At 47.5% G+C, this 26,157-nt stretch overlaps 1 protein-coding gene across 8 annotated transcripts in view; it reads right to left on the bottom strand.

Moving 5' to 3' along the window:
- Positions 1–26,157, bottom strand: part of NPRL3 (NPR3 like, GATOR1 complex subunit) — a 115,900-nt gene that overhangs the window by 50,847 nt on the left and 38,896 nt on the right. For all 8 annotated transcript variants that reach the window (XM_039492698.1, XM_039492697.1, XM_039492696.1 and 5 more), the window contains 2 exons: positions 25,193–25,349; positions 4,660–4,766 (listed from right to left, as the gene is read on the bottom strand). In XM_039492698.1, coding sequence (XP_039348632.1) covers positions 4,660–4,766; positions 25,193–25,349 — 264 coding nt within the window. The remainder of the gene's footprint in view (positions 1–4,659; positions 4,767–25,192; positions 25,350–26,157) is intronic.

The following is a 26,157-nucleotide window of genomic DNA, read 5'->3' as shown; positions in this document are numbered from 1 at the left end:
ATGGCAGCTGTCACTTCAAAGTAGTTGGTGTGTAGATTACACATTATACATGTACATTACACACTGCAGTAATCCAAAGCAGATGTGAGCCATCAGTGCATAAAGGTGCTCATGGGCTCAATACCACCTGAGGTTCCAGAAATAATCTGGAATTTGAAAACACCCCAACTGCAAGTTCAGTGGGGAAAAGGTGGACAACTTTTTAACAGTGGAGCAGGAGTTACCCAACATACCTCAACATTCTTCTCCCACCCCACTACCATCTCTGTCTGGCACAGGCTGAGCTTTATATGCAGCTCATCTTTATCCAAGCAACAGTCTTGATTAAAAGCCATGACTACCACTAGGATTAATTACAATGAAAACAGTGACTGTAATGGACCCCACAATGTTGCTGCTGTTTATGCTTTTGAGTTACCTGCTACTGAAATATCACATACCAGGCATGCAGACATGCTGCCTATCAAAAGCAGCTACCCATTGATTTAATCACACAGAACTTACTGAGATGTTTGTCTTGTTTTGAGTATTTCCATATTGCTTAGAATTATAAAGTTTAAGGTCAGAAGGGACCACTAGATCATCTAGTCCAGGAGTGGGCAAACTACGGCCTGCACACCGGATTCAGCCCACACGCAGTTTTAAGCAGGCCTGCGAGCTGCACGTGGCTCAGCCCCACTCCAGCCGGAGCGCTGGCTTGGGGGCTGCACCACGGAGCTCCTGGAAGACGCAGCATGGCCCCACTCCGGCTCCTACACAGGAGCTGCAGGGGCGGTGTGCATAGCCGCCTGGCCACTCCTCCATGTAGGAGCTGGAGATGGGACATGCCACTGCTTCCGGGAGCTGCTTGAGGTAAGCGTCACTCGGAGCCTTGCCCCAGCGCTGATCCCCCTCCCACCCTTCAAACCCCTCAGTCCCAGCCCCCTCCTGGCACCCCAACCTCTCATCTCCAGCCCCACCCCAGAGCCCGCAGCCCCAGCCAGAGCCTGCACCCCTTCCCACATCCCTGCCCTGATCCCCCTCTTACACCCCAAACGCCTCACCTCCAGCCCAACCCCAGAGCCTGCACCCACTCCTGCACCCCAACCCCAATTTTGTGAGCATTGATGGCCTGCCATACAATTTCTATTCCCCGATGTGGCCCTTGGGCCAAAAAGTTTGCCCACCCTTGATCTAGTCTGACTTCCTGTATATCACAGGCCATCAATACCACCCAGCACCTGCACGGCGCACGTTAAACCCATCAAGTGAAATTAGACCAAAGTATTATAGCTCAGAGGAGACTAAACAATTGTGTCACATGCAGAGAATAGGAAAGACCAAGGTATGACGTTGCACTTCATATGTTTATGGAAATATGCTTATGAGTGTAAATATAATGTAAGTGGAATATGCTTTATGTAAAAGTCATTAGTAAGGTATCATTACAAAGCTTATAATCTACTGAGTGTTGTTCATCCTATTTGTATGAATGAATCATTCTTGTATCTGAAGCTAGAAATATGAAGTAGTACTCTGAAGTCCTATGGTAACTATGCAACGTGTGGGCACTTAGTGGTGGCTTGGAATCTTGATAGCTCCCATTAACTAGGACAACTGGTTGTGAATGGCTCTGTTTACCTGCAAGTCTTCCTGTGTACCTGACATGGTGTGACAAAGTTTCTCTTCTATCTTGGTGGGTCCTGCACTTATTGGCGGATTTGTTCGCCTCAGACATTCACCATGTGGGTCAGGGAACAGCCCAGAGATCTTCCCTTCTAGTAGAACCCACAGTCCAGGTCAATTCCTCCTGTGTCTACTCCGGGTTCCAGCCCAGGGCCCTGTGGACTGCAGCTGTCTAGAGTGTCTCCTGGAACAGCTGTTCCAGGAGACAACTCCCTGGGCTACTTCCCCATGGCCTCCTCCCAATACCTTCTTTATCCTCACCACAGGACCTTTTCTCCTGGTGTCTGATAATGCTTGTACTCTTCAATCCTCCAGCAATACGCCTTCCCACTCTCAGCTCCTAGTGCCTCTTGCTCAGAGCTCCTCGCATGCACACTACAAACTGAAGTGAGGTCCTTTTTAAACTCAGGTGCCCTGATTAGCCAGCCTGTCCTAATTGATTCCAGCAAGTTCCTGCTTGTTCTGGAACTGCCCCTGTTACCTAACCCAGGGAAAAGGGATCTATTTAATCTGGGACTAATATATTTGCCTTCTAACACTCTCCTGTATCCATCTGGCCTGACCCTGTCACAGTGGGTAATGAAGAATGAGGTCTCACAGGACATGTGACCATGTCACAGGATACTGGAATCCATCTTAAACCTGATGCTTTTCCATTTAGAAGGAGGGTGAGGACCCAGAGAGAAAAGATTCCCACCTTGGGCCAAAGCCATAAAAGGGTGTGGAACAGAACAAAGAGGGCTGCCAGACATGAGAAATCCGAGTTACACCTGAGCAGGAACTAACAAGAACTGTACCAGGGGAAAGGATTGGGCCCAGACTAAGGAGGAGTCTAGTCTGTGAAAGAAGCTTATTGGAACATCTCTGGGGGTGAGATATTTCCTGTATCAGTTTCTTAACATATTAGGCTTAGACTTGTGTGTTTTATAGACTCATAGACTTTAAGGTCAGAAGGGACCATTATGATCATCTAGTCTGACCTCCTGCACAATGCAGGCCACAGAATCTCACCCATCCACTTCTATAACAAACCCCTAGCCTATGTCTGAGTTACTGAAGTCTTCAAATTGTGGTTTGAAGACCTCAAGCTGCAGAGAATCCTCCAGCAAGTGACCCGTGCCCCATGCTGCAGAGGAAGGCAAAAAACCTCCAGGGCCTCTGCCAATCTGCCTTGGAGGAAAATTCTTTTCTGACCCCAAATATGGTGATCAGTTAAACCCTGAGCATGTGGGCAAGACTCACCAGCCAGCACCCAGGAAAGAATTCTCTGTAGTAACTCAGATCCCATCCCATCTAACATCCCATCACAGACCACTGGGCATACTTACCGGCTGATAATCAAAGATCAATTGCCAAAATTAGGCTATCCCATCATACCATCCCCTCCATAAACTTATCAAGCTTAGTCTTAAAGCCAGATATGTCTTTTGCTCCCACTACTCCCCTTGGAAGGCTGTTCCAGAACTTCACTCCTCTAATGGTTAGAAACCTTCGTCTAATTTCAAGTCTAAACTTCCTAGTGTCCTGTTTATAGCCATTTGTTCGTGTGTCCCACATTGGTACTAAGCTTAAATAATTCCTCTCCCTCCCTAATATTTATCCCTCTGATATATTCATAAAGAGCAATCATATCCCCCCTCAACCTTCTTTTGGTTAGGCTAAACAAGCCAAGCTCTTTGAGTCTCCTTTCATAAGACAGGTTTTCCATTCCGCGGATCATCCTAGTAGCCTGTCTCTGAACCTGTTCCAGTTTGAATTCATCCTTCTTAAACATGGGAAACCAGAACTGCACACAGTATTCCAGATGAGGTCTCATCAGTGCCTTGTATAACGGTACTAACACCTCCTTATCTTTGCTGGAAATACCTCGCCTGATGCATCCCAAAACCGCATTAGCTTTTTTAATGGCCATATCATATTGGCGGCTCATAGTCATCATGTGATCAACCAGTACTCCGAGGTCCTTCTCCTCCTCTGTTACTTCCAACTGATGTGTCCCCAATTTATAACTAAAATTCTTGTTATTAATCCCTAAATGCATGACCTGGCACTTTTCACTATTAAATTTCATCCATTTGTTTTATTTTGCTTGGTAACTTATTTTGTTCTGTCTGTTATTACTTGAAACCACTTAAAGTCTTCTTTTTACACTTAATAAAAATCACTTTTGTTTATTAATAAACTCAGAGTAAGTGATTAATACCTGTGGGAGCAAACATCTATGCACATCTCTCTATCAATGTTACAGAGGTGGACAATTTATGAGTTTACCCTGTATAAGCTTTATACAGAGTAAAATGGATTTATTTGGGGTTTGGATCCCATTGGGAACTGGGTATCCGGGTGCTGGAGATGCGTGACTTGCTGAGCAGTTTTTGGTTAAAATCTGCAGCTTTGAGGGCCTGGACCAGACCTGGGTCTGCGTTGCAGCAAACTAGCATGTCTGGCTCAACAAGGCAGGGTTCTGGTGTCCCAAGCTGGCAGGGAAAACAGGCTCAGAGGTAATTCCAGCATGTCAGGTGATAGCCTCAAGGGGGTCTCTGTGACTGAACCTGTCACACAAGGTACACCTATGCCTGAAGCTCCTGCATTGGAAGGGAATTGATTAAGACAGATACTCCCTTAGGCTCCATGCAAGAGTCCTTCTTGGACATACTCAGCAGCCAAGAGTATTGAAAGGTTTAAAAATGGTCTATGTTCATAGAGCAATTTCATGATGACAACACTGTACTGAGCTCCTGAAATTTGCTACCCACTCTATAAGTGTGCAAGTGAAGGCAAGCACACCTGTCACTCCAACAGAAGAGCTGCCCAATTCCTTTGTTCATCTCTGCACTGAACAGCCCTTAAGGGCTCATGAAATTCAAGCAAATTATACTATTTGTACATCTCAATAACTTCAATATCCCAGAAAATATATCACCGCCCTGCCCAAAACACATCTGCATTTTTCAAAGCAGTCCCACTACAGGCACTCATGGTCTGTCTACTTACAGACAAACACTGGCATTGGGGGACAGCATATAGACGTTGTTTTCACACAGTGGATAGACAATAATTGCTTTTCCCCAGTAAACCAGATGTGCAGCAAGCTGGAAAACCTGCATTTAAAAAAAGGAGAAAGAAACAAGACCAAATATCATAATTAGAAAAGCAAAACAGCAACATTCAAACTCCCAGCAAAGAGTCCTTTATGCTGAGAGGAAAGCCCTGTTTGATTTGAAGAAAGCTAGCGCTGTGCCATCACATCACTTCAATGGTCCTCTTCTCTTAGAAGAAAATGATGCAACATGTGGCACATCAAAAAGAGTCTGACAAAGCTTCAACAGAAGTGATGCATTTCCAGGGCTTGGCTTCACATATCTAAGCAAATTTTAATGTTTCCTGCTTCAGAGGAATTTCTTTAGACTGTGCCAGTAAAGGGTTTTACAACCGAGTAGTTTCCTTTATGCTTTACCCATCAATGGTTTACGCATGCATTCCACACACACACTCCTCAAAATATATTTAATGCATGACTTCTTAGATTTATATTTTATTCTGAATGTATATGAATGAAATATTACTGAATAATGGGCTCACATCATATCAATGCATTAATTAAAAAGCACTCAAAGTGGCACAGAAATACTGGTCAGCTCAGAAACTTTGCAGTTGTTATGAAAGTGACCATCAGTAAAAGAAGGTTACTCACCGTTGTAACTGTTGTTCTTTGAGATGTGTTGCTAATATCCATTCCATGTAAGTGTGCGCGCCGCGCGTGCACGGCTCTTCGGAACATTTTTACCCTAGCAACTCCGGCGGGCCGGCTGGGCGCCCCCTGGAGTGGCGCCGCTATGGCGCTGGATATATACCCCAGCCGGCCCGTCCACTCCTCAGTTCCTTCTTACCGGCTACTCCGACAGTGGGGAAGGAAGGCGGGTCTGGAATGGATAGAAGCAACACATCTCGAAGAACAGTTACAACGGTGAGTAACCGTCTTTTCTTCTTCGAGTGATTGCTCCTATGCATTCCATGTAGGTGATTCCCAAGCCTTACCTAGGCGGTGGGGTCGGAGTGAGACGTGGAGGAGTGTAAGACTGCGGAGCCGAAGGCTGCATCGTCTCTGGATTGCTGCATCAACGCGTAGTGGGAAGCGAAGGTGTGGACAGAAGACCAGGTGGCCGCTCTACAGATGTCCTGGATGGGAACATGGGCCAGGAAGGCGGCCGACGAGGCTTGCGCTCTCGTCAAGTGAGCGGTGAGGTGGCATGGTGGCACCCAAGCAAGCTCGTAGCGTGTCCGGATACATGCCATCACCCAGGAGGAAATCCGCTGCGAGGAGACTGGCTCGCCTTTCATGCGATCAGCAACCGCTACGAACAGCTGTGGCGAACGCCGGAAGGGCTTCGTCCGCTCGATATAAAAGGCGAGGGCCCTGCGGACGTCCAGGGTGTGAAGCTGTTGCTCACGAGGTGAGGCGTGCAGCTTCGGGAAGAAGACCGGAAGGAAGATCTCCTGATTGAGGTGAAAGGCCAACACCACCTTAGGGAGGAAGGCCGGGTGTGGCCGAAGCTGCACCTTGTCTCCGTGGAAGACGGTGTATGGTGGACTAACCGTTAGGGCACGGAACTCGGAAACTCGTCTTGCTGACGTAATTGTGACGATGAAGGCCGTCTTCCAGGAGAGATAGAGTAGAGAGCACGTGGCCAGGGGCTCGAAGGGCGGTCCCATAAGCTTGGCCAGAACGAGGTTTAAATCCTAGGTCGGGGTAGGACGCCGTATCGGCGGGTACAAGCGGTCCAGGCCTTTAAGGAAGCGGGAAACCATCTGGTTGGAGAAGATGGACCGACCTCCCATGGATGGACGAAAGGCGGACACGGCTGCCAGGTGCACCTTCAAGGAGGAGACCGCGAGTCTTTGTTCTTTAAGGTACCAGAGGTAGTCCAGGATTGTAGGGATAGGGACTAGGAAGGGATTAAGGCCGCGCTGATCGCACCAGAGCACGAAACGCTTCCATTTCGCGAGGCAGGTGGAGCGAGTGGAAGGCTTCCTGCTTTCAAGTAGGACTTGCTGTACTGCCGCCGAACAGTCCCTCTCTGCGTGGGTCAACCACACAGGTACCAAGCTGTAAGATGGAGGGACTGTAGGTTCGGGTGGCGGAGTCTGCCGAAGTCCTGCGTGATGAGGTCCGGCCATAACGGAAGGGGAATGGGATCCCGAACGGAGAGTTCGAGCAGCAGGGTGTACCAGTGCTGCCTCGGCCAGGCCGGAGCGACGAGTATTAGGTGGGCCCTGTCCCTCCGAAGCTTGAGTAGCACCCGGTGTATGAGCGGGAACGGAGGGAAGGCGTAGAGGAGGTGATCCGTCCAGGAGCAGAGGAATGCGTCCGACAGGGAGCCCGGAGAGCGACCCTGGTACGAACAAAACAGGTGGCACTTCCTGTTCTCCTTGGAGGCAAACAGGTCTATCTGGGGAAACCCCCACCTCCAGAAAATTGTGTGCACCACATCTGGACGAAGAGACCACTCGTGGGAGAGGAACGACCTGCTGAGATGGTCGGCCAAGAAAGGACGCTTTCAGGCGAATCGAGTGGGTCACGCAGAAGTCCCACAGGAGCATCACTTCTTTGCAGAGCAGGGAGGAGCGGGCTCCGCCCTGCTTGTTCACATAGAACATCGCCATTGTCCATGAATACCGCCACGCAGCGGCCTTGCAGACGGGCGCGGAAGGTGAGACACGCCAAGCGGATCGCTCGCAGCTCCTGGACGTTGATGTGGAGGGAGAACTCTTGGGGCGCCCAGAGACCCTGGGTGTGAAGGTCGCCCAGGTGAACCCCCCATCCCAACACCGAGGCATCCGTGGTCAGGGTGACGGATGGGCGAGGAGGGCGGAACGGGACTCCTGCACACACAACCTCTGGGTCCAGCCACCAGCTGAGCGAATCGAGGGTTGGTTTCGTGACTGTCACCACCATGTCTATGGGGTTGCGATGCGGGCGGTACACCGACGCTAGCCAAGATTGGAATGGGCGAAGGCGCAGCCTGGCGTGCGTGGTCACGAATGTGCATGACGCCATGTGGCCCAGGAGGCGTAGGCAGGACCGAACCGTTGTCGTGGGAAAGGTGTGTAGGTCCCGGATGATGGAGACCATTGTCTGGTGCCGAGGTCGAGGGAGGCAGGCCCTGGCCAAACTGGAGTCGAGGACCGCTCCGATGAACTCCACTCGTTGTGATGGAGTTAAAGTGGACTTCTCGGCATTGATGAGAAGGCCCAGGAACCGAAATAGGGATAAGTATTTCGGTCATTTGATCCACTACCAGCTGTCGGGATGTCCCGCGAACCAGCCAGTCGTCGAGATACGGGTAGACGTGTATGCGACGACGGCGGAGGGCTGCGGCAACCACTGCCATGCACTTGGTAAAGACCCTCGGCACGGTGAACAGGCCGAAGGGTAGCACCGCAAACTGGTAGTGCGCGCTGTTGACCACGAAGCGCAGGTAGTGTCGATGGGGAGGGTAAATCGCGATATGGAAGTACGCGTCCTTCATATCGAGGGCGGCAAACCAGTCTCCCGGATCCAGGGAGGGAATGATGGTCCCCAGGGTGACCATGCGAAACTTGAGCTTGAGCAGGTACCTGTTGAGCTCCCGGAGGTCTAGTATAGGTCGGAGACCTCCTTTCGCCTTGGGGATGAGAAAATATCGGGAATAAAATCCCCTGCCCCGCATGTCGTGCGGCACCTCCTCTATGGCACCCAAGCTCAACAGAGTCTCGACCTCTTGTAAGAGGAATTGCTCGTGAGAGGGGTCCCTGAAGAGGGACGGGGAAGGTGGGTGGGAAGGAGGGGGCGAAACAAACTGAAGGCGGTAACCATACTGGATAGTACGAAGTACCCAGTTGTCCGATGTTATTTGGGACCACGCTGGGAGGAAGTGGGAAAGGCGGTTGCAAAATAATGGGGTAGGATCCAGGAAAGAGTCTGATGGGCCGTCCTCGGGCGTCCCATCAAAAGGCCTGTTTGGGCCCTTGAGGGGCCTTGGAAGGCGCCTGGGCCTGGTTGCGCCTGTTGCCCAATGGTCTACGGCGGTTCAGGCTACCTCGCCGACTATTATACGGCCGCGACCTGGCCTGAGTAAAGGGCTGGTAGGGCTGCTGCCAGAATGACCTCCGCTGGGTAGCCGGTGTGTGCATACCCAAGTTGTGAATGGCGATTCGACCATCTTTGAGGGTCTGAATCCTGGAGTCCGTTGTCTCCGAGAAGAGACCCTGAGTGTCGAATGGGAGGTCTTGTAGGGTGTACTGCACCTCAGGCGGCAAGGTGGAGGACTGCAGCCAGGAGATGCGCCTCATGGTCACACCTGAGGCCAGGGTTCTGGCTCCTGAGTCCGCCGAGTCCAGAGCAGCCTGGATGGAGGACCGGGAGGCTTTCCTGCCTTCTTCCAGGAGGGCCGAGAACTCCTGACGTGAGGCTGTTGGGATCAGCTCTGAAAATTTCGCCAGGGACACCAAGATGTCAAAGGCGTAGCGAGCAAGAAGAGCCATCTGGTTGGCAATCCGGAGCTGGAGGCCACCCGCCGAATAGACCTTCCGGCCCAACAGGTCCATGTGCCGTGCGTCTTTGGATTTTGGCGCCGGAGCAGGCTGCCCATGTCTCTCCCGGTCATTTACGGACTGCACCACGAGGGAGTCCGGAGTCGGGTGCATATAGAGGTACTCGTATCCGGTGGGAGGGACCGAGTACTTGTGCTCCACGCCGCGCACGGTGGGAGGGACGGACGCCAGTGACTGCCAGATGGTAGTGGCATTCCGCTGTATGGTGCGGATGAAGGGCAGGGCCACCCGCAGTGGGGCCTCAGCTCCAATCACGTTGGTCACCGGGTCATCATCCTCTGGGACCTCCGCCACGGGGAGGTCGATAGCCTTCGCCACCCGGCGAAGAAGGTCTTGGTGGGCCCGCAAGTCAATAGGAGGGGGGTCTGCCGTAGAAGCCCCTGCCACTGCCTCATCCGGCAAGGATGATGAGGACAGACCCTGGACCACCGCTTCTGGAGGTGGTTCTTCCAGGGGGTGTGAAGCCGCCTCGGACCCCGGATGCTCTGCGGGACCAGGTGGCGACGGGGCCTCACCCGGTGGTGATGTGGGAGGCCTGCTCACCGTGGCTTCCGGCACCCTATGTTCGGCGCCTGCGTGCCGCGGGGGGAAGGGGAGCCCTTGAGGCTCATGGTAGGCCCAGGGGACCCAAAAACCCCACTGCTGCGGTCCGTGGTCCTGGCCTTGGGGGTCAGCCCGGAGATCTCTCCCGCTGCCCGCCTGAGAGGCGACTGAGGGCTGACGAGAAGACCATGGCGGGGCAGAGGCGCTAATAGATTGCGTCGTGGATGCCGGCAGTATGTCCCTGGACGGTGCCGAGGATCGGTGCCGGTCGTCACGGTGCCGGGATGGAGAGCGGGACCATCGACTGTCTTGGTGCCGGGAGCTCGACCGCGATCTCGACCGACGGTGTCGGGAGCGGCTTCGGGAGTCGCGGTGCCGGGAACGGTACTGGGATCCAGACCTCCTTCGGTACCGGCGGTCAGGTGACCGGGAGCGTCTCCGGGAGTGCGACCGGTACCACAATGTTGAGCGGTACCAGGACTGCGACCGGTGCCGAGACGGGGAGCGGTACCACGATGGTGAACGGTGCCGGGACCTGGATCAGCGTGGCGGTGACCGTCTACGGGAACGGGACTGGGACTGTCGTCTATCCCGTCCGTCAGGGGGAGGCGGCCGCATCATCACCGGCTTGCCCGCTGACTGAACGGCCCGCACCGGCGGTGCTGGGGGCCGGAGGCTCGGTGCCTCTGTGAGCTCGATGAGCTCTCTCGCCGTCGAGAAGTTCTCGGGCGTGGACGGGAGATGCCGGTTGCGGAGCTCGAGCAGTCTCGGTACCGGAGCGGCTCGGGGCCGCAGGTGCGCTGCGTGCCGATGACGACTTTGGTGCCGCTGGGGTCGGCGCAGGAGGTTGAGGTGTCACCTCCATAAGGAGCTGCTTTAGGCGAGAGTCCCGCTCCTTCCTGGTTCGCGGCTTAAACGCCGTGCAGATCAGACACTTATCTGGCCGATGGGTCTCCCCGAGGCAGCGCAGGCAGGAGTCGTGCGGGTCCCCGACCGGCATGTGCCGCTGGCAAGCTGCACAGGGCTTAAACCCCGGTGCCTTGGGCATGAGCCCGCACCGGTTGTGGAAGAAGAGGGGTAAACCCCCCTAATTCCCTTACTACACTATATCTAACTAAACTATTCAACTAACTTAACAACTTAACTAACTTAACCAACTATGTACACGTAGCAAGCAGAGAAACGCTAGGGCTGTGGAGGTAAAGGAGCACTCCACTGTTCCAACTGGCTGTCACGGGCGGTAAGAAGGAACTGAGGAGTGGACGGGCTGGCTGGGGTATATATCCAGCGCCATAGCGGCGCCACTCCAGGGGGCGCCCAGCCGGCCCGCCGGAGTTGCTAGGGTAAAAATGTTCCGAAGAGCCGTGCACGCGCGGCACACACATCTACATGGAATGCATAGGAGCAATCACTCGAAGAAGAATCCATTCTTTGTTTAAACCATATATCCCTGTGTGTAACCATTCACCATAAGATACCACAGAAAAATCTTTCTAAGCATTAAGGAGGGGCTTTAAAGCAACAGCAAACGAGATTTCAAAGATTTTCATTTTAATGGGGTCGCGAGCGCTGGCTTAGACTTGCTGAGGCCCAGGGCCAAAGCCAAAGCCCGAGGGCTTCCGCCCTGGGTAGTGGGGCTTAAGTTACAAGCCCCCTGCCTGAAGCTGAAGCCCTTGGGCTTCGGATTTGGCCCCCCTGCCCAGGCCACTGGGGCTTGGGACCCCCACCCCCAGTGCAGCAGAGCTAGGGCGGGCTCATGCTTCGGTCTCTTTGTCGTCAGAAGGGGATCACAGTGCAATGAAGTTTGAGAACTCCTGGCCTAATGCAATGACCTGAAGAATAAGGACGATCCTAAAGCTTCAGACAGCATATACACACTTTTCATTCTTCGCTCGTTTTTGGAAAGACAAAATACCAGATGAATCACTGAACCAGGACCAAACTTAGGAAAGCAACATCCAAAATTCAGAAATCTAATGGCCTTCAATATATTAATATACATCCAATAAACCGCATGGTTGAAAGAGGGCAAGCATTGAGAAAAAGCTGCAGGAGTTAGGGCCAGGTTCATAGGAACTCAGAACCCAGGAGCTCCCACTATTTCCAGTGACAGTTGCGAGGTGTTGAGCACTTTTGAGAAAACAGTCAGAAAATAACTTGTTTCTCTCTCTTCTTCCCTGACAGTCCTGTCTAACTCCATAGGCCATTTCCCCTGCATTTGCAGAAGAGTACTTAGCATTGATTTCCTTCACTATAATTCTATAGTTTACTGAAGCAGTATTGTCATTAATGCTTATTACTCACCACTGAGACAGAAACAAGATTCTCTCCATCAGTTTTACAGTTTCCAGTCATGTCTTCTATTTTAAGTTATCATTTGTTCTTGGATCATTGAAATTTTTACATAAATTTTAAAAACAAAGGAATGCCTGAGCACCAGATGTGGGTCCTGGCTGTTAACTCCTGTCCACAGATCATAATTTAAAGATTGGTGAGGGTGAGCATAGAACTTTGTGTGGCTACTCTGCATATCTCCAGAGTGGAAACAGATCAGAAGTTTGCTGCCATAACAAAGTGTACAGAATTAGCCTGTGAGAGATGCAGTCACACAGCCATATAAATTCAGTTGTATTCAAGACAACAGAATCATAACGAGAGAAGGAAGAAGAGCATAAAGTCCTAATGGGACTCATGGAGTTGTGTTATACCAATCTAATGTGAGGGATGTTCCAACAATACATTATGCAACAGAACCAAGTCCTACGATAAGTAGAACTCTATTAGTGTTGAATGAAACAAAAAGAAAAAGCCCAGGTAGCCTTTTTATGGGCTATCGTCTGCTCCAGATAAAACTGTGGAGAAGGGCATCACTCATGGGAATACTGGCATGAGGAAAGTGTTACCAGGATTAGTAAAGTGGAAATTTGACAACTTCAGAAGGAGATCACACTTGTAGCACCTCCTTATCTGATGAATTTGGAGTAAAGTATCAATCACTGGAGCCTGAAGCTTGTATGTTCTAAGCTGAAGCTACCACAATCAGGAAAGTGCCTACGTAAGAAACCTGAGCTCATATGTATCCAGCAGCTCAAGAAAGGAGCTACTATCAGCTAAGCAAGGGCCATATCAAATTCCCACAACAAAAAATGGCTTTTTAATGGAAGTTTTTGAAAACAAGCTCCATATGAACTTGATGACAAGAAACTGCAAGGCAACTGACCAATCATCAAAAGCATATTAATTTCCACATTAAAAACTTTAAGGGGAAGTTAAGGTAGCACTAACCAAACAGCTAGAAGGTGGAGGGGACACATTAACATGTCTTACAGCGGTGCTCTGATTGTGGATTACCATTAAGAATGCTAGTGATGAAGTGCTGGATACCCAGGAAATTCAATTAGTTCAACTGTCAAAAAAGTTTTTGTTCCTTGTAAATCTAGAAGCTCACAGAGAAGGTAACCTGAAACTACAGCTTCACCACAAAGTAGTACGTGTTTGAGATTTTCCTTAGGTTTATTAAATAGTCCCATGGGACAGGCAAACAAAGGAGGTTTGTTGGGTGGGGGCATTTCCCATTTTCTGACTTGTTTTTCTGAGATCTGCAGGATGGGAGTTGCCCTAAAGCATGCATCCTAATATCTTGGAGGGCAGCTTGTCTCCTGCAGAGGTTGGAAGATACACAGGGGTAGGGTAACTCTGCATCAACCCAGGGCAAGGTGAGTTAGGCTCATCAGGATAGCGCAGCTTGCCAGAATAGTAACGTATATCCATGCTTACCCGCAGGTGTCCTTTCCTCAAGTAATAAAGTCCACAGATCCATTATGATGGGTCTCCAGCTAGCTTGCAGCTTAGGGACTGAACCAGGCCTGTATCACTGACAGGAGGGGAGTGCCCAACCTTTGATGAGCTCATCAGTAAGACAACTAGCATAGCCAGGATCATTGCACTTAATTTCCCCAAAATAAATCTAAAATATATCTCAAACAATAGCTTCTCTTTCTGCAGAACATCCTTATCTCACTCCTCTACACTGGGTAAAAGGACTGGAGTGGCATAAAGGGGGATGAAAACCTCAGACCTGGCAGGAGGTGGGGGGCAGTGTTCACCCAGTGCAGGAACTGAGGAAGACAGTCATAGGCTGCTTTCCAAAGGTTGCCTCACAAGCTCTGACATAGGGGGGCAGAGCCACAGCATGTAGCACTGCGGAGAGTGCTAGCATAGCCTGCCAGGCTGTAACTTAGAAATCTTCCCAAGGCTGCCTAAATTACCCAGGGGATGCTCTGGTTTCTGGAGCAGCCCAGAATTGGGAGGGTAGAAAGGAGGTTTAGAGCCCATAGGGCCAACCTCCCCTGGCTTGCCACTTCTGTGCTGCTCCTCTCAGAGGTACAGCAAAGACTCTCACCCCATAATGAATACAAGAACTTTCTGAATGCCTGTTTTCCATCCTTATCTGACTCCAGATGAGCCCGTTTCATTCAACGTCATCTAAATCAGTGGACCTGAAAGGGAATTTTCAGGAAAGAGCAGATAAATTCCCTTATACATCATCACCTCAAAGTCCACAACTGTGTGGCAGAGGAAACCCAGGGGGAAACAGACCCCAATCTACCCAGAAAGATCTTCAGATGGATACATAAACCTCATCTTTCCCATTATCTTCATTTTTCTGGTCCCCCACTCTGCTCTCAAGCCAGGATCTGGCAAAGCAAGATTTAAAAACAAACTCAACTGGCAACCCACAAGTGACTTCAAAGTTCTTCTTTATGGACAGTTTTTGGCAGAAAAAAAATCTCCAAACTGCCTGCATTATGGACTAATATAATCTATGGGCATCCCAGTACCTCCACTGACAGTCAGAGTGCTGTTTCATGGGCTGGCCAGCGTGGAGCCCCACTACTACTATAGAATCTGAGGAATGTTGGTTAGTCTTTCTAGAATGGTACTGGCTCATTGGAAATGCCCTCTTTGGTCTTCTATTAATCATGCCTCTGATTTCCACAGGTGGCATCTATGTAGTCTCCTCATTCTACAGATAGGAGAGACCATTACAGTAGGAATTTACAACTCACTGTTATTTCTAAATAGCTGGAAGATTAAGAAGTTCTTGTAAAGAGGAGCTAAAACATTAAATGTTTCCACTAAATCATTTATTCATGGTGGGAACAGCCTGAATAGCTCAGAGATGAATTCATAGGTACACTATTTCTGAGTGACCATGTTTTGGTCACTTCCTTAACCAGGATAAGAATTCATGTCACTTCTTCAGTCTCTGCTAATAAACATACTAGAAAAGGTCAATATTGCCTTTGCTAAATCAGTGCATTACTTCACTGATGAGCTGCAGAAAGTATTCCAGGCACATGAAGAAAGTCAGTGACTGCTCTCTAGTGGTTGTGAAACAATCACCTAAAATAAATAAGAGCCCGCTTGTCTTAATACATACTCTTCACCTTTCTGCAGTGAAGACAGTGAGAACAACAAAGACAGTAGGGGATTTCCAGCAGGTCAGAGATATTTCAAACAATCCATACTTTCAATATTTCTGATGTTAACCATGTACAGTAATAACACTGGAATTCTAACAGAAGGCACTCCCCTTTGAATAAGGGTTGGCTGAGAAGTCTGGTCAGGATTTTTTTTTTTAAATTGTATTTTGTTTTTTGAAGCAGCAGATGCACTTCACTGTGAGACGCAGGGAACATTTGAATATATTCCCTGGTCTGAGCTAAACAACTACCTAGAGTCATAAAATTATCTGCCTCTAACAGCTACCCAAACTGGCCATCAGGTCTAACAATCAAAAGGTCCAAAAGCCCAATTATCAGGACCTACATTGGTCTACCTTGGCTGTTTAGTAGCCTGCATGCACAGCCAGAAAATCCATTTGTGATGCCAATGGTACACTCTCTGCTGAGCTGAAGCTCTCCTCTAGGCAGCTTGTATTCATGAGACCCTGTGCACCAAACATATCAGAGAAGAGCTGCGTGGTTCCGAGACGCCAGCCAAAAGATTTGCCTTGCCTCCCTCCAGGGTGCAAGTTATAGTACACTGTTGGGGCTATACATATAATGAATGGTGACCGTTCCTCCGGGGAGCGGTTTGACAAGCTCTCCCGCTGACACAGCACAATGTACACCGGCACTTAGGTCGGTATAATTTACGTCGCTCAGGGGTGTGGATTATTCACATTCCGGAGTGACATAAATTACACCAAAGTAACCTGTAGTGTAGACAAGGTAAAGGATAGACCTTAGTGAGGAAGCCACACAACTCAAACTGGCTGAGATAGAGAGTTACTGAATTTGGAGTCAGCAGAGTGAACCAAAAAGTTGGAGATGGCTAAAATAGAGAAGGAACAAGAGCACCGGCGGTGGGAAACTGATCTGACAGTCAAGGAGAGGAAGGCAGAAAAGCAACAGCAAGAGGAAGCACACCAATGAACCACGGAACTGAAAAAGAAGGAAGCAACAAACAAGAAGGAAAGGCTGCATAATCCGAGCTGGTAGGGAAAGCCTGGACAGACCCCCCAGCTTCCAGGCATTCCCTGCATACAAAAGATTGTATACTACTGAAAGAGACTCAGTTGCACAAAATTCCAGAAGACAAGACCCCATTGCAACTACAAAGCTCTTGGGTAAAGCATTAAATGTATTTAATGAAATGGAAATTGGACAAGCTTTGAAATATGGTGAATTTTAAAAGGCTCTATATTTTGCAAGTTTCACATTACTCCTAATGCGTATAGGGTAAAGGTTTAGAAACCTCAAAAAAGGTGATAAAATTAGTCACAGAGAAGATGTGAGATTTCATGAGAAAAACAGGCAGAGGGGTTGAAGATTATGACCAGTTATTTCACTTCTTTGCACAGAACATTTCCTGGGCATATGCTCTGAGGAGACCAAAGAAGCCATTTGGGATAAAACTTTAGGGTCTGCCTAGAAAGCAGCCAATCTGTCTGATTTCTATGTACAAGCCAGAGTATCTAGTGAGCAAAAGACACAGAAGGAGGCAGAAGCCTAGTGTAAGGATGGAAGCTTGGTTTATCCCTGGGAAAAGGGAGGGTGGTTGGGAGCCCAGGCTCTCATCTCCCCCGAATCAACCCCTTCCTGGTAATTGCATTCACAGACTCCTTTCACAGGAAGACAGTCCAAGATGATGTTCCATATGTAATTCCACTGAACACCCGAGGGACAAATGCCCTAAACAAAGGGCCCAGACCCACTCCTTAGAATACAACAATTGTAAACACAAGACCCACAGAGGTACCGGAGGAGTTCCTGATGACTTTTCTATAGTCTGACCTATGGGCGGTTGCTACTGACTGTATTAAGGTTGCCAAAGTGAATGGCAAAGAATGCCTATAATGGAGAGAGCCTGGGTGCCCAGATCTCTCAGGTCAGGGAGACTGGCATGCTGCATGGGGAAAGCGTAGAACTCTTGGCCTTTGGAAAATTTAAAACCACTGTGCCTTTAGCAGAAGTGCACTTGGAATGGGAAGGTATAAGTAGGCATTTTAAAAGTTAGCATGCTGGACTGCATTCCAGCAGGAGTTCATTCAGGTAATGCTGTATTACTATGTGCAAGGCTGTTAAATATGGTACCCATCCTAGACAGAAATATTGCTCTGTGATCCCAGGAGGGAATGGTGAAGACAGAGAAACAGCTAAAGGATGAGGGAACATCCCACCCCAGCTAGGATGACCAGATAGCAAGTGTGAAAAATCAGGACAGGAGGTGGGGGCAATTGGGGTCTATATAAGAAAAAGCACCAAAAATCAAGATTGTCCCTATAAAAATTGGGACATCTGGTTACCCTAACCCCAGCTTAAAGAGGGAAGCAGTTTGTCTCCAGGGACAAGGAAGGAAGAGCCGCTCCCAAAGCTATGGCAGGCATTTGCAGCAGAGCAGAGAGCAGACCCATCCTTAGAAAGCACAAGCAGAATAATCTCCAGGGGGAGTCCAGCTAGGGGAAATGGGGAAGGGTTTTTTGAAGAAGAGGGAAGAGTGTACAGGGAAGCGCCTGTACTGGCTCTGAGAAGCCTTACAAGCAACTTGTGCCTGTTAAACATAATTATGTTAGCTCATGATTGTCCTTTTGCTGGTCACTTGGGAACTTAAAGGACTTATGAAAAGATAAGAAGGAATTTTTATTGACCAGATATTCAGAATGAGGTGAGAGACTATTGCAGGTCTTGTGACTTGTGCCAGGATCAGAAGAGGCCAGTATGGTTTTACAAAGCTCCCCTGCAACCCTCACTTGTAATCAAGGAGGCATTTCTTTGGGTGCTAACAAATATCATGAGCACTTTGCCCCAGCCAACCCAAAGGGGAAAACATTTTGCTGAAAATGGATTATGCCACTAGGTAGCCAGAAGCAGTTGCTTTAACTTAGAGGTTGATGTAGTGGCAAAAGCCCATTTCGCTATTTTCAGCCAAGTAGGTTTTCCTAAGGAGATTTTGTCAGATTGTGGGTAAAATCTCACATCCCAACTATTCAGTGCATTGTGGAGGATGTTTGATTTAAAACAGCTGAAGGCTACCCCATATCACCCAGAGACAAAACAGTTTGGTTGAAAGGTTCATAGAAACACTGAAATCTATGCTGGGAATGTATGCAAACAAAAGGGCAAGGGGCTTGGGATGAAAAATTACCACGTTATTTGTCTTTAAGGAGGTGCCCCAAGAGTCTGCAGGGTTTTCCCAATTTCATCTCCTGTCTAAGAGAAAAGTGACAGAACACCTAGATCTTATCAGGCCCTTCTGGGAGAAGTGTACTGAACCAGAAGGAGACTCAGCAATTGAATATCTACAAAAGTTCAGAAAGGAGTTAAAAGACATGCTGGACGTGGTTCAAACTAACCTCATGGATAGCCAGACCACACACACAACATAGTATGATAAGAATGCTTGAAGTTGTGCTGTTTTGAGGTGCGGGGTTGGTAATACTACTAAAACTGTTCTCTGTAAAAAGGGAACAAAATGCAAAACTCATGGGAGGGCCCTTATGGATTGTGGAGAGAGAAAATTAAGTCACGTACAGTGTAAAAGACCTCACAGCAAGGCTGCCCACAGACAGTGCATGTGAATAGACTTAAAATCTATCACAATACAGAAGCAATTGTGAATATGCTTTGTTGTGATGAAAGGGAGTCTGAGAGACATTTCATTGATCTACACAAAGAACAGGAGTACTTGTGGCACCTTAGAGACTAACCAATTTATTTGAGCATAAGCTTTCGTGGGCTACAGCCCCACTTCATCGGATGCATGTAGTGGAAAATATAGTAGGCACACACACACACACACTGAAACAATGGGTATTACCATACACACTCTAAGGAGAGTGATCAGTTAAGGTGAGCTATTAGCAGCAGGAGAGAAAAAGAACTGTTTGTAGTGGTAATGAAAATGGCTCATTTCCAGCAATTGACAAGGAGATGTAAGGAACTGGGGGGAGGGGGAACAAACATGGGGAAATAATTTTACTTTGTGTAATGGCCCATCCATTCCCAGTCTTTATTCAAGCCTAGTTCGATGGTGTCCAATTTGCAAATTAATTCCAATTCAGTAGTCTCTTGTTGAAGTCTGTTTCTGAAGTTTTTTTTGTTGTAATATTGCGACTTTTAGGTCTGTAATCAAGTAGCCAGGGAGATTGAAGTGTTCTCCAACTGGTTTTTGAATGTTTTAATTCTTGACATCTGATTTGTGTCCATTTATTCTTTTACGTAGAGACTGTCCAGTTTGGCCAATGTACATGGCAGAGGGGCATTGCTGGCACATGATGGCATATATCACATTGGTAGATGTGCAGGTGAACGAGCTCCTGACGGTGTGGCTGATGTGATTAGGTCCTATGATGGTATCTCCTGAATAGATATGTGAACAGAGTTGGCCATGGGCTTTGCTACAAGGATAGGTTCCTGGGTTAGTGTTTTTGTTGTGTGGTATGTGGTTGCTGGTGAGTATTTGCTTCAGGTTTGGGGGTTGTCTGTAAGCAAGGACTGGCCTGGTCTCCCAAGATCTGTGAAAGTGATGGATCATCCTTCAGGATAGGTTGTAGATCCTTGACGATGCGCTGGAGAGGTTTTAGTTGGGGGCTGAAGGTGACAGCTAGTGGCGTTCTGTTACTTTCTTTGTTGGGTCTGTCCTGTAGTAGGTGACTTCTGGGTACTCTTCTGGCTCTGTCAATCTGTTTCTTCATTTCAGCAGGTGGGTATTGTAGTTGTAAGAATGCTCGATAGAGATCTTGTAGGTGTTTGTCTCTGTCTGAGGGTTTGGAGCAAATGTGATTGTATCGTAGAGCTTGGCTATAGACAATGGATCGAGTGGTGTGGTCTGGATGAAAGCTGGAGGCATGTAGGTAAGTATAGCGGTCCGTAGGTTTCCGGTATAGGGTGGTGTTTATGTGGCAATCACTTATTAGCACTTTAGTGTCCAGGAAGTGGATCTCTTGTGTGGACTGGTCCAGGCTGAGGTTGATGGTGGGGTGGAAATTATTGAAATCATGGTGGCATTCCTCAAGGGCTTCTTTTCCGTGGGTCCAGATGATGATGTCATCATCAATGTAGCGCAAGTAGAGCAGGGGTGTAAGGGGACGAGAGCTGAGGAAGCGTTGTTCTAAGTCAGCCATAAAAATGTTGGCATACTATGGGGCCATGCGGGTACCCACAGCAGTGCTGCTGATTTGAAGGTGCATGTTGTCCTCAAATGTGAAATAGTTATGGGTGAGGACAAAGTTCAGCCACAAGGTTTGCTGTGACATTCTCGGGGATACGGTTCCTGATGGCTTGTAGTCCATCTTTGTGTGGAATGTTGGTGTAGAGGGCTTCTACATCCATAGTGGCCAGGATGGTGTTTTCTGGAAGATCACCGATGGACTGTAGTTTCCTCAGGAAGTCAGTTGTGTCTCGAAGATAGCTGGGAGTGCTGGTACCGTAGGGCCTGAGGAGGGAGTCTACATAGCCAGACAATCCCACTGTCAGGGTGCCAATTCCTGAGATGATGGGGTGTCCAGGATTTCCAGGTTTATGGATCTTGGGTAGCAGATAGAATACCCCTGCTCAGGGTTCTAGGGGTGTGTCTGTGCAGATTTGCTCTTGTGCTTTTTCAGGCAGTTTCTTGAGTAGATGGTGTAGATTCTTTTGGTAACCCTCAGTGGGATCAGTGGTTAATGGCTTGTAGAATGTGGTGTTGGAGAGCTGCCTAGCAGCCTCTTGTTCATATTCCAACCTATTCATGACGACAACAGCACCTCCTTTGTCAGCACCTCCATTGATCTAGTGGCTGAATGCCCTAATGACTCATCACTTGAAAGCACTAAGATATGCAAAGAGCTAACAGACAGAGAGGGTAGAAATCTTGGCTGCAAAAATACAAGCAGGTATTTTCTAACATGTCAATGACTACTCATAAAATGGTCCACAAGACTGACTTTGTGGATCCCCATCCTGCACCTAGCAGGGCATACTGAACCACTGGGAAAGTGAACAAGCAAATCCATAAAGCAACACAGAGTATTCAGGATATGGGAGTAATTGAAGAGTCTGACAGTTCCTGGGCATCTCCTGTGTTGGTTCCCAAGACAAATAAGACTGTAAGGTTTTGTGTTGATTATGGAAAACTTCATACTGTCAGTTTCTGATGCCTATCCTATGCCCAGAATTGATAAAATGGTATATTTTGCTTTGCCAAAAGTATCTCTTAGCACAACTGATGTGGTAAAAGGGTATTGGCAGATTCCTTTGGACAATGACACATAGAAGAAATCTACTTTTATTACTGCTAAGGGTTTGAACTTCATGAGTTCAAAATGTTATCTTTTGGATTAATTAATGCAGGAGCCACTTTTCAGAGGCTTGTCAACCAAGTGCTAAACAGATTACAAGACTTCACATGATAATATAGCAATGTTCAGCTACTCTTGGTCACTTCACAAGAGACACTGGAGGGCTGTACTTTCAAAACTCAGAGATCCAAGTCTTACTGTGAGGCTTTTAAATGTAAAATAGGAGCAGAAAATGTTCCTTATTTGGGACACTGTGTAAGATGGTGGCCAAATCTCTCCTGATCCCTTGAAAGTAGAAGCTATTAGCCCCAGACCAAAAAGCAGATCCAATCTTTCATAGGCATAATTAACTATTACTGCCAATGTATGTAGGAGTTTGTTGATATTATGTCCACTATCACAAACTTCTGCAAGAAGACAAAGCCAAACAGAGTGGTGTGGACAAAAGCTTGTCAAGAGAGTTTTGATAAAGAAAATCTTGTCAGAAAAGCCTGTTGTGGCCAGTCCAGATTTTGACAAAATGCGTGTGAATGCATCAGACATTGGTTTAGATTCAGTTCTAATGCAGTCAGGGGAAAGTAGCAAAAAGCAGCCCACTGCTTTCTTGAGTAAAAAAATTGGCACCCACCAAACAGAATTACTCTGTCATAGAAAAGAGTGGTATACCATTGTATGGGTTATCATGCACTTAAGGCCCTTTTTCTAACAAAAAATTCAGGGTTCTAACTGACCACTCTCCAACAGTTTGGTTACACAGAACTAAGGGCACCAATTCCAAACTGCTGCTGCGGAGTATGATGCTCCAAGAATACATGGAAATTGTGCACATTAAAAGGGAAAGAAAATATAGTGGTAGATGGTCTGTCCAGGAAAGAGGATTCTGATCCCCTGCCTACAGTTCAGCCTGTGGCTGACGATCCTGCAGCACTGTAAGAGGGGAGGTATGACCCTAGGAGCCTCTCAGTGCTAACTGGCAGAGAGCCCACCATATTTAACTCATATCAGACCTGACACACTCATTACCCCTCAACATACTTTTGTCATAATATGCATCTAAAAGGTGTCATGTATCTCATGTAAATTGTTGATATGCTGGTCCCAAAAATCACTTTGTGATGTACATACAGATTATGTACAAAGAGTCATATGCGTGTGCTGGAAATGTATTCTTAAAACGTACTTGGGAGGGAGTGCATAAAGCCAGCCTGCCCTAGGCAAAGGAATGTGTATTTACCTGCCTGACTAGCCTGATAACTGGCAAAGAACAATGAAAATACATTTACACGTACAGCACACAAAGCTATCAAGTTAAGAAGCTAATGAGCTCAATAGGGGGGCTGGGGGTTCCTGGCTCTTGAGGTCTAGAAAATGGACCTTGGGTAATGTAAGTGTGACGTTGCACTCTATGATTTTATGAAAATATGCTAATGAGCTTGAATACAATGTAACTGAAATATGCTTCATGCAAAAGATCTCTTGTAAGGTATCATTACAAAGCTTATAATCTACTGAGTGTGATCATCCTATTTGTATAAATGTATCACTCTTGTATCTGAAACTAGAAATATGAAATATAACTCTGAGGGCCTATTGTAATTATGCAAAGTGTGGGCCATTAATGGTGGTTTGGAATCTTGATGGCTCCCATCAACCAGGATAATTGACTGCAGATGGCTCTGTTTTACCTATAAGTCTTCCTGTATATGTGTGTGCTGGCAAGTAAGACTTCATTACCCACAATGACATGTGATCAAGTCATCTGAACTGGAATCCATCTTTAACCTTGTGCTTTTCCATTGAGAAGGAGGGGGTGGGAACCCAGAGGGGGACAAAGGATTCCTGCCTTATGCAAAAGATATAGTAAGTGGGTGGAACAGAACAAAGAGGGGAGGGCCATCATAAGAAATCCACCTGAGCTGGAACAAGGGCCATACCAGGGGAAAGGATTGTGCCCAGAGTAGGAAGATGTCCAGTCAGTGAAAGAAACGTATTGAAACATCTGAGGGTGAGATTTTAATCTGTATTCAGTTTTATTATTGTACTAGGACTCAGACTTGTGTGTTTTATTTTATTTTGCTTGGTAATTCATTTTGTTCTGTCTGCTACTACTTGGAACCACTTAAATCCCACTTTCTGTATTTAATAAAATAACTTTTTACTTATTAATTAACCCAGAGTATGTATCAATACACGGGGGGAGGGGGGGGAAAGCTGGGCATCTCTCTATCAGTGTTACAGAGGGCGAACAATTTATGAGTTTACCCTGTAGAAGCTTTATACAGGGTAAAACAGATTTATTTGGGGTTTAGACCCCACTGGGAGTTGGGCATCTGAGTGTTAAAGACAAGAACACTTCTGTAAGTTGCTTTCAGTTAAGTCTGCAGCTTTGGGACACGTGGTTCAGACCCTGGGTCTGTGTTGGAGCAGATGGGTGTGTCTGACTCAGCAAGAAAGGGTGCTGGGGTCCCAATCTGGCAGGGAAAGCAGGGGCAGAAGTAGTCTTGGCACATCAGTTGGCAGCTCCCAAGGGGGTTTCTGTGACCCAACCTGTCACAATAAGGGGAGCAGGTGAGACAGGGATGGTCTACATATTCTGCCTCAGCAGGAGGGTGGGACTTGAGGTCCCTTCCAGTTGGACATTTCTATGATTCTATCTGGTCTGGCTGCTGTCAGCGACAGGATACTGGACTATATGCACCACAGGTCTGATTGAGCCTGGCAATTCTTGTGAAGCCAGATTCCCTGAAGGCTGGATAAACAGGAAAACATGATACACATTAGAAATTCAGCTTCTCAGACAGGTATACATTTTTCAGTTTCTATCTTATAAATTCTGTCATTTTTGTACTGTTTCAGGGCTAAGACATTCTCTCCTCCCAGCAGCACAACTTAAGAATAAGCGGACATTTCCCCCAGGGTGGAAACCCAGGCAACCACCAAACCATGGTCCAGACACTAAACTGAATTGACTGTTGCTGAACTGATCCCATTCTACTGTCTCCCCTGCTCCCTGCCCCTCACCCCCAGCCCACTTATTTGCCCATCTTACCATTTTACTTTTAGACAGTCAGATCTTTGGGAGCAAGGACTGATTTATTGTGTGTCTGTACAGCACCTTGTACAATGGAGCCCAATCCGATTGTGGTGTTTGGGATTTAGCACATTATTATTATTCAACATGTAAAAGATGGTTGAATAGCTACACAATGTTGAAGCAGCAAGAAGCATTTCTGTTTTCTCAAGAAGGAGGAAACCCAAATCCAGCACTGTGAATTAGCAGACCCAGGTGCAACAGTAACAGATATTCCATGACTGGGCAGGTTAGGTTGCACCAACATTTAAAATGTATACTTACAAAGTAAAGAGCAATGTAACAAAGTGTAGGGGATTGAATTACTAGAGACCAAGTTAAAGTTCATTCTGAAATGGCTACAACACAAGGGCTGACCAACTTCTCCCTCCACCAGGAGGGGCTGAAGCCTAAGACATTAGCCCTTTGAGCATTCTATGCACATATAAAGGATACTATAGAAACACCACAGACACTAAGAAGGAAATGCCTAGCGAATTGAAACAGCTTAAATTAAAACTGTCAGCTTCTTGTACCTGTAGTAATGCCAGATCAGCATCCTGAGCCAGCTGCTGCAGATTCTTCACAGCAGAGGTAGTTTTAATCACTCTCACCAGGGCTGGGGAACAGTCCAATGGGAGCTCATTAAGCAACGATTTCTCATCATTCAGTAGTAATAAGGCATGGTAAGGCCTGTAGAAAGAACACTGTCATCTGTAATTACTTCTCTTTCTTGAAGGATGAACTACCCCTCACTATGGCACAGAGCTGGAGCATGTGGTTGAGCTACTGGCAAAATAGATCTGATACTATGATAGCTATAGCTAAAGGACTATGTTCACAGTTAGTTCATTCTTGCTTACGTCAAGACAAGCTGCCTTCTGTCAAAAGGAGTCTTAAGCTTCTATCACCATTTGGAAAGCCTAAAAGCTAGCCAGACAGGTGGACAGATTGTGGTCCCAAGGGAGCAGGGATGAAATGCACACACCTCTCACTGTGAACTGCTGATCAGAACTGGGCACTAAATGAAAGTAACAGCAGGTGACTTTTGCAGCTAAGCCTCCATAGAACAGCGGGAAACAAAAATGGGATTCCCCCCCCCAAAAATAAAGCCTACAGGAAATCCCAATCCTTCCGAATTTAGATACTTCATGGAACTGTGATATGGACAAGAAATCACTTCATCACGAATATGGTTTAAATTAAGTGTTTGCTTTTGAGGATGGCACTTTGAATGGGGAATATCTTGCAATAACCTCTAAGACAAGATCTTCCAATTGTAAATAATGCAGACGCTGGCTGCTGCATTACTTTAAAAAAATCAGCATTGCCACCGAGTGTGGTCAGTCAATAACAGTGCCACAAATACCTGGGAGGGGGGAAATCTAGGCACAAGAGAACAGGCTGTGGCACAGAGCTTGGTTTCAGCTCATTATCACCATTTAGAGAACCAAAATGGGCTCTAATGTTCACATCACAAAGACACACAGTCCATTTCCAG

Source organism: Mauremys reevesii, linkage group 10 (genome assembly GCF_016161935.1).
Source record: "Mauremys reevesii isolate NIE-2019 linkage group 10, ASM1616193v1, whole genome shotgun sequence".
Classification (NCBI taxonomy): Eukaryota; Metazoa; Chordata; order Testudines; family Geoemydidae; genus Mauremys; species Mauremys reevesii.
Note: the sequence above shows the minus strand (reverse complement) of the source record. Positions and strands in the feature narration are given on the sequence as shown.